Source organism: Pipistrellus kuhlii, unplaced genomic scaffold, assembly GCF_014108245.1.
Source record: "Pipistrellus kuhlii isolate mPipKuh1 unplaced genomic scaffold, mPipKuh1.p scaffold_m20_p_1, whole genome shotgun sequence".
Lineage (NCBI taxonomy): Eukaryota > Metazoa > Chordata > Mammalia > Chiroptera > Vespertilionidae > Pipistrellus > Pipistrellus kuhlii.
In genome coordinates, this window is record NW_023425404.1 from 29,617,569 (window position 1) to 29,632,183 (window position 14,615).

At 34.2% G+C, this 14,615-nt stretch overlaps 1 protein-coding gene across 4 annotated transcripts in view; it reads right to left on the reverse strand.

The window, feature by feature from the left end:
- Positions 1 to 14,615, reverse strand: part of ATL1 (atlastin GTPase 1) — a 53,083-nt gene that overhangs the window by 16,791 nt on the left and 21,677 nt on the right. For all 4 annotated transcript variants that reach the window (XM_036437220.2, XM_045580948.1, XM_036437210.2 and 1 more), the window contains 6 exons: positions 14,324 to 14,571; positions 12,219 to 12,353; positions 11,665 to 11,769; positions 9,113 to 9,163; positions 5,958 to 6,014; positions 192 to 284 (listed from right to left, as the gene is read on the reverse strand). In XM_036437220.2, the coding sequence (XP_036293113.1) occupies positions 192 to 284; positions 5,958 to 6,014; positions 9,113 to 9,163; positions 11,665 to 11,769; positions 12,219 to 12,353; positions 14,324 to 14,571 (689 nt within the window). The remainder of the gene's footprint in view (positions 1 to 191; positions 285 to 5,957; positions 6,015 to 9,112; positions 9,164 to 11,664; positions 11,770 to 12,218; positions 12,354 to 14,323; positions 14,572 to 14,615) is intronic.

The following is a 14,615-nucleotide window of genomic DNA, read 5'->3' on the forward strand; positions in this document are numbered from 1 at the left end:
TCGTAATTATTGAAAATATTTGAAAATTGTAATTCTGAAAGTATTTCATTAAGTATCTGTTTTAGTTTATTCATAGAGATACTCTGAGGGCCAAATGAGATTCTGGCTACTAAGTATTCAGCAAATCATTCAACAAAAATAATTCTAGATTACTAATGGTGAAATTTCATGCACCTAAATATCTAACAAACCTTGAGGCGTTTTTCCAGGAATTTGGAGCCACCATCAGATCCATAGGAAAATTCGTATGGGAAACTCCAGTCTCGAACAAGAAATATCAGACTCTACGAAATAATTTGAAGAAAGGATTGATAAAAATATTCCAAGTTGCCTCCCACTGCTTTTTAATTGAAACCAATTAAAGAATACTATTCAAATATTCTTTACCACATTGTGGAATTAAAGCAAACATAAAATATTTGACAGTCTCTGAGCAGTCTCTCCTCTATTAGATCATTCTATCTATTTCCACTAAATGTAAACCAAAAGCTGCCCCAAAATTGATTAGTTACATAGTGCCAATTTGAGAGCCAATTTGAGGGCATCTCTGACTCATTTCTTGGTGGGATACATTTAGCTTGGTGGTTTTCAAATAGCTTCTTATGAAGATTCAAGTTTTATTTGAAGAACGTTTTGTCTATTACTCTCTAGATATTTTTTCTCTGTTACATGTGTCCCACTCTCTTCTATAGGGGTTCTCGTTATGGGTATAAAAAGGGGTGGTAATCTGGGTTTTGTGGGGCCTGAATCTTACACAAACTGTAGGGGGAAGGCTCAATAAGAAAAAGAATACAAAATTGGGCTTAAAAGTGAGTATTTATTTAGAATGAGAAAAATAAATTACTAATTCCAAAAAGCTAACAACTCTCTCTCTTACACACACATAGACAGACACACACACATCCCAGCAAAATAACTATTGATAACATTCCTTTTAATATATTTTTCCATCTACAGTTTTTGGCTGCAAATGATTTTATCACTTCTTCATATGAAGATTTTGAAATATTTTTGTTAGAAAGCTAATTCAGTCTTTCTTCTAATGAAGCCAATTTCTTATTATAAAACATTATTTTATTGATAGTTTAGAAATGTTTCAGCTTCACAATTTTTATTTGTAATGTTTTGTACATTACCTAGTTATCTAGTTAATGCTCTGTTAGCTATTTGATTTTGATTTTAATAGCAATATGGTATTTCAGTGCATGGATAGACCATAATTTATTTTGCCCTTCTCCTAGATATTTTCCAGTTTTTCCACTATTCTAAGAAAATCATTGATAATCATCCTTCAAGTTAAATATTTGTTCACATTCAGAAGGATTTATCAGTGACTATGTTTCCCAAATTAGAACAATCATTAAAATAATTTAGGAGGCTTTTAAAAAAAAATAAACTATTTATTTAATTGATTTTTTACAGAGAGGAAGAGAGAGAGATAGAAAGTTAGAAACATCGATGAGAGAGAATCATCGATCAGCTGCCTCTTGCACACCACCTACTGGGGATGTGCCCACAACAAAGGTACATGCCCTTGACCGGAATTGAACCTGGGACCTTTCAGTCCGCAGGCCCACGCTCTATCCAACTGAGCCAAACCAGTTTCAGCGTGGGAGGCTTTTTTAAAATACAGAATTCTTGGGCTCCACTTCATACCTATTGAAACCAATGTAATATTAGCTTTCATTTATAAAGTGCCTGTGATATGCCAGCTTCAATACCAGGAATTGTACACATGATATTTCATATATTTCTATAATAGCCCTAAGAGATAGGTTATACTTTATCATTCTTTTCAAAAGAGATATATTAAAAATCATCTCCACCCTCATCTGACATTAAGTAACTTGCCCAAATTCACACAGCCAAAGATGAAAGAATTAGCAGTAAACTTGGGTCTTCAAAATCCCTGCTGCACTGCTCCTCAAAGTTAAGTATAAATATGTAGTTTATGATCTAAGGACTGATTAAAATATGCTTATTATAAATTAGATTAAGAGATATTTCAATTTTTGTTTCTGAAAAAAATACAGGTAGAAAAGAAAAAAAATCATAATTTTATTAAATTAGCTATCTTTAAATGATCCTTCTAAAAATACATTTTCTGCAATGGCCAGTATGGTCAATTGGTTAGAGCATTGTCTTGTACTAAAAGGTGGCCAGTTCAATTCCCAGCCAGGGCACACTCAGCATATGGAAGGTAAACCAAATCAATGTTTTCCCTCGCATCAATGTTTCTCTCTTACTCTTCCTCTCTCTAAATTCATTGTTTTAAACAAAATTTATATTTTCTGAGTTTCTAACTGAATCTTTCAGACTCACCCATTAAAATTATGTCTTTTAATTCTCATTTAATCTCCAGGTTCCTCTTCCACCCATTTTCCCCTTTACAGTTCATCTGTTGAAGAACCAAGGAATTTGACCTGTGGCATTTCCCATAACTGGGACCTTGCTGATTGCATATTCATGAAGCAGTTCAGCATGTTCCTTTGTCCTCTGGGTTTCCTGCAAATTGGCAGCTAGAGACAGAGGCTTGGTCTGACACAGGTTTTATTTCTTTGGCAAGACTATAGGAAGCAGAGTGTCCTTTTATCAGGAGGCACATAGTCTATGATTATCTCTGACTTGATCAAAGTTATGTCATCTTTGCTTATCTGAAGTGCATTCTTTGGTAGAATTCTCATCAAGGGCTCATGGGAACACTATTTTTTGCATTCTTATATGTTGATAACAGTTTGTGCCATTTATACTTGAAAGTTAATTTTGCTGGATATAAAATTTTTGGCTCACATCTTCTTTCCTTAAAAATGAATGCTTCTTAGTTTGCCTTATGGATATTTCTTGTTTCACTAAGGTAGAGCCTCTCTTCTCTCTCTCTTCTTGTTTTGATTTGTGGATTCTTGTGGGGAAAAAGATATTCTTATGGAGAGGAGAATTTAAAAGTACATATGTCCACTATCTTTAATTATATGCCAATTTCTGTCAAAAGTTTTTGTCAAAATAAAATATAACAACTTGTATTCAGAACTATTACACCTAAAACATGTGTTTTGAAAATAGAAGTTAGCTATGAAGCAACAAAACAGAAGTTCATGAACCAGGATAAATGAAACCAAATATGTGGATTTGGCTATATTTTGCATTTTTCTTGGGTGATTTTAGTTTCATTTCTTGGTCTTTTTCACTGGACACCTTCCCAAGTCGACATAATGAGGACCATGTGTAGAATAGGATCAAATATGAAGTCTTATTTCTTCAAATCAACAATCTATATTCTATTTATCTATCTCTACAGTGTCAATTTCCCTATTTCCTTACCTATTGCTCCCATCCAATGATGTGCTAGTAAACTACCTCTCCAACAACAGCAAAAGGACTTGATTTCTAACATTCGACAATTTATGTATGCACACTATGGCTGATTTCAAGCTACTAACTGTTTCATAATTGGCTTACATAATTCCTGAATATTTACTAGTTAACTCTTGTGAACTGGTATGAGCCAGATAATAAAAACACACCCATTGACCCTACACTCTCCCTAGATAATTTGTATGCTTTACATTTTTTGTGTATGGAATTCTATGAATCTTGGCCCTTATTTCAAAAGCCAGCATTTTTCAACATTGATGAAAAACATAACCTTTGTTAACTTCCCTTTGGAGACTAATAATTTGGGAAATTATTCAATAATCAGTGTTATAGCACTACTATGAGTAACAGTGAAAAAAACAAAACAAATGCTCAACAATTGGTAAATGACTTTACAAATTATGGCATACTAATATGAAAATACATTATATAGCTATTAATATTATAAATATGTAGGATATATCAATACATGTTTTATGTGGGTAATAGAGGTGACACTAATTCACAATAGAAAAAACTGAATTTTCTGGAGTGAGGAAGAGGACAGAAGTGCTCTGCTAAGAAAGCTTGCACTTATTTGAACTTTTATTTCAAAATTATTTTATTTTGGATTTTTTTTCTCCATGCTAATTTAAATGTGGATTATTTTGCTGCTATCTTACATGTTCTGAGATTTAATATATTTGCATCTTATCTTTTAATTTCATAAATTTATAGTATTTTTGGTTTGAATTTGGTTGTTTTAATCTTAAATATTATTAAGTAGTGTTGGAAGCCATGTTTGCTACTTAAAGATTTTCTCAATTTAATTTCAGATACTTGAATTTATACATCCAAACATGTTTAGGAGTTAGTTGACTCATTTAGTTATAACTTTTCTTATTGACATTTCATAATGCCAACAGTTTACCAACAAGTATTTTTAACCAAAAGCAGATAGACTTTATCTATCTATCTATCTATCTATCCATCCATCCATCCATCCATCCATCCATCCTCCTGAGCGTTGCTTGGTCTCTTTTACTTTAGTATACCTGGCCAAGTGTAAGCAGCAATGATGCCTGCTGATAAGATTTAACATTCTTTTCCAGAATTTACCATGCACTTTCCCAGTCTATACCAATGGGTCTGGAGAATAACAAATTCAGAGAAGACAAAAATCAAAGCAAATATCCTAATTACCATACAACACTTCAACTATCAGCCTGACAAATACTTTTTAAAAAGACAACAGAATCTATTAGGTACTGTAAACCATACAGAAGATTGTAAGCAGCAACTGGTTTTATTCTACCTTATCACACCTGCTTCCCCAGACCCTGGGGGATTCATACTCTTTCACTCAGAATACCATCACCTCTCCATGCTAAGGCCCCTTTTTCTTTATCATATTTTCCCAAGACCCCCATTCCCCATCACTCAATTTTCTGTTCTTAATTCTAATATGTATATTTTGTTTATTTAGTGTTTTAAATAATCATAAATAGTATGTTATAGATCTAAAAAAAATTTCTGCTTAATTCAGTATGAATTTAAACACTCTATTATTCGTGTTACTCCTTATATTTCTGGTTCACTCTCTTTGGATGTTGCAAAATATCCCAGAGTATGCTCTTATGTACTCATTCTTCTAGTGATGGACACTAAATTGCCTCCAACTTCCAACTGCCACTACTCTATCAATGCTCCAGTCAATATCCTTACACATTTCTCCTGCTCCACAGAACGGTTGCTCCAATCTGACTTTCACCAATAAGTCCTGGCTTTCTCATTTATCCAAACTGTAGCTATAATATGTTACACTTTTTGCCTATTTAAAGAGTATAAAGTGGTATCTCATTATTTTAATTTTTATCTGATTATCAATGAGAACTGACATCCTCCAAAAATGTGTTAACCAACTGCACACATACAAAATAACTTACATTTGCTAGTTGGTAATTGCTGTTTTGAGACATATTATTGACTTTTTAAGATTTAAAATTTTTATAATACAACACCTAAAAAATAACTTATATATATATATTATTTTGCACATTAGTAAAATGAACCTGTGAATCCACAAACCCACTGAAGTAATTGAACATTTCAATAACAGTGAAGCTTCCTGTGTATCCCTCCCTGATGTATCCCTATTTTTCCTCTCCAGTGATAACCACTACCCTAAATTTTGCTTTCAATATGGTTTTAACACATAAGTATATGTATTCTTGAACAATATGCTATTAATTTAGTTATAGTCATTTTTTAGCTATATTAAAAATGCCTTAATACTGTAAAGAGGCAACCTTTTCACTCCATAGATGTTTATTTTTTTATGACATCTCTAGGGTTGGAGAAAAGCTGATATTTTTGCAGGAATCAAAATACCTATTCATTCTTTTATTTTTTCCTCCCCTTTTAAAAAAAACAGTTTGTTAAATTTTTATTTCCACATTGCTATCTTCTTGCATCAAATAGCATTAAGTAGGTATTCGAAAGTGCTTCTGAAGTGAAATTTTAAAACAGAGAAAAAGACCCTCACAATTAATTAAAATACCTGCTAAATTTTAATAGGAATTTATCATCAGTTAACCCCAACTTACCTGAAATGGCTTTAGGAATGTTTCCTCCATTGCCAGTCTGCCATACTCAGTGAAAAGCTAGAAGGAAAATCACACACACATACAAAGACACACATACAAACACATATGCACAAAGAAAACTTCAGTATCTGCAAAGTTTTACTTTTGGGCTTTCTTCCATTCATATTTTTCCCCAATCTTAAAATTACAATAATCTTTTAAAAATATATATATTTTATTGATTTTTTTTTTTTTTTTTTTTTTTTTTTTTTTTTTACAGAGAGGAATAGAGAGTTAGAAACATTGATGAGAGAGAAACATCAATCAGCTGCTTCCTGCACCTCCCAACTGGGGATGTGCCCACTACCAAGATACATGCCCTTTTAATCTTCGCAGTTTTGAAACAGGACATGTTCCTGAACTGAATAGAACCTGGGACCCTTCAGTCTGCAGGCCAACACTCTATCCACTGAGCCAAACTGGTTAGGGCTACAATAATCATTTTAAGGAACTAAGTATTAGATAAAACAGTACAGTAATTTGATATTTTAAAAATAAAGTTTCCATTTTAAAGCTAACATCTTTTATAACTAGAACTAGAGGCCCAATGCACAAAACTTGTGCCAGAGTAGCCTTCCTTCCCCGGCTGGTTGGTACCGGTTTCCCTCAGGCACCCGGGACCCAGGCCTCCCTCGCAGCCCCAGCTTCATCCGTCTTGAAGGACGTCCAGTCTAATTAGCATATTACACTTTTTATTATTATAGATATAGGACAGTTTTTTGTAGGAACAATGGGGAAAGACATGTTAAATGACCTTTCAAAATAGAATTTGCAATAAATTGTTTATATACATACACACACACACACACACACAAATATCTCTATCTATCTATCTATCTATCTATATATATTTATACACACACACATATCTCTATCTATCTATCTATCAATATATATTTATACACACACACATACATATATGTACATATATGTGTGTGTGTGTGTGCGCGCTTCTTGCCTGAGGACACACAATGGCCTGGATTATTACAAAGTCATATAGGTATTTGGCTTAAAAATCAAAACATCAAGTATACTGCTGACTAATATTTTTTACTGTGCCCAATTGAGAGGCACCATACCAGTTTTTATGTTGTCAGAAATGGAAGATTTTGGAGATCACGACCTAAAGGAGTGACTGTGATTGCACGTCTGATAAGAGTTTTCCCATGTGTGCACAGGAAATGCCACTAGATATACAAGATTAACAAGCCCCAGTGACTTTTCGGAGCTGGGGAAGAAAGCTGACACAGAGGATTACTATCCTTTCCCCTCTTCATGGGGGCTATGGGAATATAGGAAGCAAAGGATAATTATTAGATATTTGATTAGAGTAGTTAAATGAAAGTCTGGAGTATCATATTTACAAAGCAACTGGCCCACGCTGGTTTGGCTCAGTGGATAGAATGTCAGCCTGGGGACTGAAGAGTCCCAGGTTCGATTCCAGTCAAGGGCACATGCCCAGGTTACGGGCTCAATCCTCAGTAGGGGCGTGCAAAAGGCAGCCAATCAATGATTTTCTCTCATCACTGATGTTTCTGTCTCTCTCTACCTCTCCCTTCCTCTCTGAGATCAATAAAAACATATTTTAAAAAGTAAAAGGCAATTGGTCAGGGATTAAACACTCTCATTAGAATTATCTACTAACATAAATTGAATACACAATCTTTTTTGAGGAAGACTGAGATATTGTCACTTATAGGAAAATTTTTAAGTGATCTCAAAAAAGACAATTTACTCAATATAAAAATCCAAAATCAGTCCTTCTTTAAGAAATCCCTAAAACTGGTACTGAACAGTACATGCTTAAAGAAGTTATTATATTTATTACTGTATAAGAAATATATAACACAAACCAAATCAAATAAAAACACAAATTGAAATAAAAAAAGGGAGCAACAACAAATTTAACACTTACTCAGCATATGGCCTATTTGTCATAAAGGTCAGTGAGATTTACAGGAAATATACAGGGCTAGTGTGGCTTGGTTGGAATGTCCCCTACACCAAATGGTGGCAGGTTGGATTCCTGGTCAGGGCACATGACCCAGGTTTCCATGCATGGGAGGCAATGTATTGATGTTTCTCTCATACATTGATGTTTCCTCTATCTCTCTTTCTCTCCCTCCCTCTCTTCCTCTCTCTAAGATCAATAAAAAAATTTATAAATAATAAATAAAACTAATTTAAAAAGAAGAAAATAAATATATTTGGGAGTAATACTGGTTGTAAATTCAAAATGATTTTTCTGACATTAGAGATCACCCTGCTTCATCATCCTTTGTTTTCTGTTAAATTTGTAAATGGTTCTCATTGCAAAAATTAATTAATATACTGAAAGCAAAATTTTCTACAAAATACACAGAGGACAACTATCAGAGAAACAATAGGCTTTCCTATGTAACCAATATAACATGAATTGAAAGGGAGCAGGGTGTTACAGAGATGTGAAGTATCTTTAAGAATAGCTAATCTTTTACTTGAGATTTAAATGGTGCTTGGAGAAGAGACACTAAGCCCAGTCAGATAATCATATTTTTACTCCCACTCCACCACTAATTAGCCACAAGAATTTAGGCAAGTCATTTCTTTATTTCAGCCAAACTTTCCTCATGTATAAAATATGAAGTATAAATTGGGTGTCACTGAGGTCTCATTCAGAGTCCAGAGTGCTAACCATTACACTATGGAATCACTGAGGTCTCATTCAGATCTAAAATAGAATTCTATGAGTTATCATCAGGTAAGCCCCTCAGAGTTCTTAGGTATAAAGTGGTCCACAGAAGGGACAAATGGGCATACAACTGGAATCACACTGGCAAATATTAAATCCTTGATCTTAAGACTTCTACTTCATATTTTGGGTCATTTTAAAAGCCAAAGATCATTTTTCCATTCCAACTTGCCACATAGTTTCACATGCAGGTCAATAGCAAGTAATTTTACAGAAACAAAGGCATTTGGAAACTGAGTTAGACAGAATATAACCATACAAGGGGGAACAGGAAACCTGGAACGAGGACAATCTCCATTTGGTTATGTTTCTAAATTCTCCTGAAGTTCCACTATGCATGCTTAAAAGATTATGAGATATCAAAAAAGATTATAAATATTGTTACCTGGAGGTGCTGAAGATCATCCTCCTGGACATTTTGGGATAAGTTATATACCTTGATTAAGAAATAAAGTTAAAATGAGGAAATAATTAGCATCATCCTAAGCATTACTTTGTCATTCTCTATTTTTTCTAAATACCAGTTATCATAAATGTGAACAACTCTAACATACATTCTTATATAATGATATTTATAAGATCATAACTGAGGAGTATTATATAAGAAGCTTGAGAAACAAAAAACAATGTTCAATTATCATAAAATTGTTCTAGAAATGCATTAGTCACATGTCTGGAGGCAGAATATGAAAAATACTTTATGAACTCAACAACTAGCCAATAAAACACTCCCTATAAATAACTAGAGGCCTGGTGCATTAAAATTCATGCACCTGAGGAGGAGGTCCCTCAGCCTGGCATGCCCCCTCTCACAATCAGGGGGCCCTCAGGGAAGGGAGGCGACCTGGCAGAAGGTGACGCCCCCATCACACCTCTGCTGCTGCCACTGCCGGCAGCCCAAGTCTAGGTTACCTGAGTGTTAGGTGCCCCTGGGCGACTGGGCAGCCACCATACGAGGCTTGCCCATGCCTCTGGCCAGCCCTGGGCAGCTGGGCAGCTGCCATCCAAGGTTGCCTGCACCTCAGACTGGCCCTGGGCATTTGGCCAGCCACCATCGGCGGCTTGCTTATGCCTTGGGCTGGCCCTGGGCGGCTGGGGAGCTGAGGGGACTGGGGGATTCAGGAGGCAGGTGTGCAGAGCAGGTGGACCCACCAGGAGTGGGCTCAGCCGTGCTGCACATCTGCTGCCCCCCCAGGGCTGAGGGGACTGGGCACCACCATCTTGTGGCTGTGGGCACTGCCATTTTTGAGGGCATGGCAGTCAATTAGCATATTCCCTCCTTATCGGCTGTGGGTGCTGCCACCTTTGTGAGGGCATGACAGTCAATTAGCATATTTCTTCTTTATTACATAGGATGGCCATCTAAATCTGAATAACCCATAAAGTTTTCTTAAAATTTTATGTTGATTTCTTCAAAACTGGTTATCTGAGTTATCTCTACAAAAAGTTTCATCATATGGAAGTTAGGTTCTGAATATTATGTCCACACCCATAAACGTATGAATTATTACTTCATGAACAGATCACTGTATCAAAGTTACATTTTTTGAGGAGGATAAATATCAGGAACGTCAAAGGAAACTTAAGGATGTGTACATCTTTATGTATTGTTACAGATAATATATTTTTAAATAGATCATTTCTCAGATAGTAATAAATAGTCATTACTAAAAGGACTTACATTTTCAGTGAAAATATTTAATGTCTTCAGGTAAAATATACATAGTGAATAATAAACATTACAAAGGCAGAATCAATCTTGTTTTAATTGGCTTGTGTAAATGGGTTATACTGTCAATTATGAAGAAATTAGGTAAGTTGGTATTTTAAAGGGTTATTCATTTAAGAAGTATAATTTTAAGAACTAGTCAACTATAAGTTATAATCATGGCTTTTTATCTTAAAGTCCTTTATAAAAATTATTTCAGCCTTCCTTCTATTTCTATTATATTAACCCTCTCACGGTTGTCCTACCCATATACCGAGCCTTTATTGCCAGTTCACTCGCTCCATTTTCTCTACTTGCTTATAATTTTAGCCTTCACTTACTCATCCTAACCACTTTGTCTTCCCTAACTTTTAAAACTATCTTACCTTTTTTAAAAACTGTATATTTCTTATCTACTATCAGATTTTGCTCTTTACAATAAATAGAAAATAATTTTAATTTGGCTTAAAAATGTTTTATGCTATGTGTTCTATTACCATAGTAAAATTCTCCAAGTAATTTAGGACAACTTATAAAGCCTACAATAACCTCACAGACAATACTTTAAGAAAAGGCAGAGAAAGAAAAAAGATTAAAATTTTTACAAGAAGACAGCTACTTTCCTAAGTGTATAATAATATGTTTTAAAAAGCTATGAGCACATATACATGGTTTTTACATTTGGAAATGTTTCTACTAGCTACATAAAATGAAATTTTGCATTTATAAATCTTATTTCAATTAATATAACTTAACTAAGATTTAATATTATTGAGTTTATTACATGCTCTAAACAGAAAAAAAATTTATCAATCTGTACTAATAAAAGAGAAAGATGCAAATTGACGCACCGCCCCAGCCTCTCGGGGCCTCTGGGCAGCGTGGGAAGGCGGAAAGGCGGCTCCCAGCTCGAGCGAAGGCGGTGCTGGCAGCAGGGAAGGAAGGCCCACTCTTGCACGAATCTCCGTGCATCAGGCCTCTGGTAAGATACTATCATCTTTTCTGACTAAAGTAGGCAATTTGAAAACTTATCAGAAATTAGATGAAAATAATCAAAACAATTCTACTGTTACAGAAATAATTAGAACTGGTATGCTAATTAAGTCAAATAATATACATGATTTACCATTTCTGTTGCTTGTCTCACTAGCACACATATGTAGAAATATATATATTCATATTTTTAGTGAAAGAAACATCCATAAATATGGATTTATTTCATTCCATACCTGTATAGAGCTGATCATTGTGCTAAGGGCAAATACTGTGGCAGAGTCTCTCAAAGTTGACTGACTATCAAAAGTTCCCTGAGTATCCATCAATAGCACTGCAACCTATAGGCAAGTAGAGAACATTATTGACATTTTATAGAACATGTAGACTAGTTTTAGGGTTAACAAAAGTTAACATCATGAAAACTAAAATAAGTCATTAATAATGAATATTTTTACGCGTGCCATGAATGCCACAGAAAATAAAAGTGTAATTAGTTGCTGAATACTATAATGATTAACTTTCACTCGTAAACCACCCTAACAGAAACATCATTGAAACAAAGTTTAGATGTTAGCTGATCTGCTGTTCCATTGTTTCTATAATTTTGCTTATCGTGACTCCTAGAAAGGAAAATAGGAAATATGCAATAGAATGCTACCGACTTCCCTTTAAAATATCATGTCAAATGGCCAAAAATTAGTTTTCAAAATAGAACTTTTGAGGGTCCTGAAAAGTGATAACTGTTGCAAGTGAAAAATCTATTTTTTTTAAGAAGTTCACATCATACCTTTTTGCCATCAGGTTTATTGATAAGGAAGACTTCACTCCATATCTGGATTCCTGTAGTCTCTCGTTCAGACCCACCTCTCCATGAAAAACCAGTCAATGGTTCATTGTAATCTCCAACCCAATCAACTGATTCCTATAAAATTAAGAAAGTCTCTGATAGGGAACCAGATGTGTAGTATATCATAGTATTTTCTACTCATCCATTAAGATTTGCATTCTCTTTCTAATTCTAGCCAAAAGGAAACAACATATGCTCATCTACTGTACTGACACAATTACTTTACTAATTAATCCAAAAATTAATTACAGAGGAAGCAATCATCTGCCATATGTTATGCTAGGTCCTGGGGACACAAAGATATTCCAGACCAATGGAAGCTCATAACTTAACAGGGGATAGACATGCTAACTAATTAATATTATATTATATATGCCAGTTAAAATGGGAGTATATATTAGGCATAAATGGAAACATAAAAAAGAAATAATTAACTCTTGGTTATGTAAGACTTCAAATGAGAGGTGATGTTTGAGCTAAACACTGAAGGATGTTTAGGAATTTTCCAGGTGAGCAAACTTGGGGAGAGCATTCCAGAAACAAAGATATAAAGATATGAAAGAATATAGTATATCAGGATATACACAAATGCTTTGGTATTGGGGAAGGAGGAAATGAATAATAGCAAAAGGAAAGGTATCTAGTAGTAGCTACAGAAAGACAAAAAGAAAATAAATCTGAGCTTTTATCTGAGAAAATGCTATTTAACATAAGCAACATGACAAGGGTTATTGAACATTTCATTCAAATGTTTAACAGTTAAAATAATGAACATGTATAAAACTGTATAATCCCAAAGAATGTAAAGTATACTAATTTTGTTCACTCAATTTTACCACCTATGTTATAACACACTAATATTGGTATGATAGAAATAGAGAATGTTGTTTTTCTTGCTTTCAAAGCCTGAGATTTTAGCAGTTTTGTTCTTGATTTGTTTGAACTGATAATAGACATATGATGTTAACGTTACAAAATTGTTCAAAAATAACCCAACTAGAAAAGATCAATCCAAAATAGATAATTATGGTATAAATACATAGAATCAAATTTCTTGGTTAGTGTGTCCATTCTGCCTCAAAATTCGTATTTGCATCAGAATTGCTAGGGGTAAAAGGTAGAAAAAATACTGGTATGCTCTCCACACCCAACCCTCTGCTCCCTAGCTCCAACCTCTTATTTATCCCTCTGCTTTTTATTTATCCTAGGTCCTGAATATCTCATTTCTGTGACATGCTGCTGATGCAAATGTTATGACACTGTTACCTCTGGGGGTGGGGTAAGAAATGAGTGGGAGGAGATCATAGAGAACTTTCTGGAGTAAAGACAAGATATACTAAATAGACTTTGGGGTTATAGAAGTATACACATTTTCAAAAAAAATAAGCAATTGCACTCAAGATTTGCGCATGTAGCTATGTAAATTTTATAACAAGAGAAATAAATAAATACTAAAATGTATAATAATGATGTATATTGAGAAAATTTATGGGAAGTATACTGACATCAGCAATTTACTTTGACATGAATCAGTAAATTAAGATGAAGTGATGAATGGAAATACTAGAGACATATGAGGTAAGGCAAGAATATTAATGTTAGTGGTAGAATTTCATTAGTGAATACCCAGCTATTCACTGTAAAACTCTTTTAACTTTGTTGCATGCTTGAAAATTATAATAAATTGGGGGGAAATGGTTATAATAAAATGTTATGACAAAAGTTATTTGACCTTTTTAAATAAGTTATTTAAACCCTAGAACATGTAAAGTTTATAATCATATTACTATGTAGTACCTATTTTTAAGTGTAAAAAATAAGATATGTTCTAAGGGTAATGTAGCTAGGTAGTAGCTTCAGGCAAAAAGGGCCTATGTAATTTGGTGCCCAAAGCATCAAAGATGGAATGATTACAGCATAGCATTTTTAAACTAGTGCATATTTAGGATACATAATAATAGAAATAGAAATAATAGACACTACTAAATAAAAGCACAAAGTGACAGCACGGAAGCAGAAAACTTAAAAAAAAAATTCTTACATACCTGGCTGTACATGTATCTTAACATGAAATCCATTAGGAATGATTTTCCTTTTCTAAATGCTCCAGCCACAGATACAGCAACAACCTCCTTGTCTCTGACAGCCTCTGAGAGAAGGATTCGATTTAGTGCAGTTTCATCTAACTCAAAAGAATGGTGGTCTTTGACAACAAGGACTTGGACTGGTCCTGCCTTTTTCACTGGTTCCTCCTCTTCTAAGCTCCATTCATTTGTCTTTTCTGAAAACCCACCTGTTGAATATAATAGCAATGTAGTCAGGCAATCATCTCAAAAT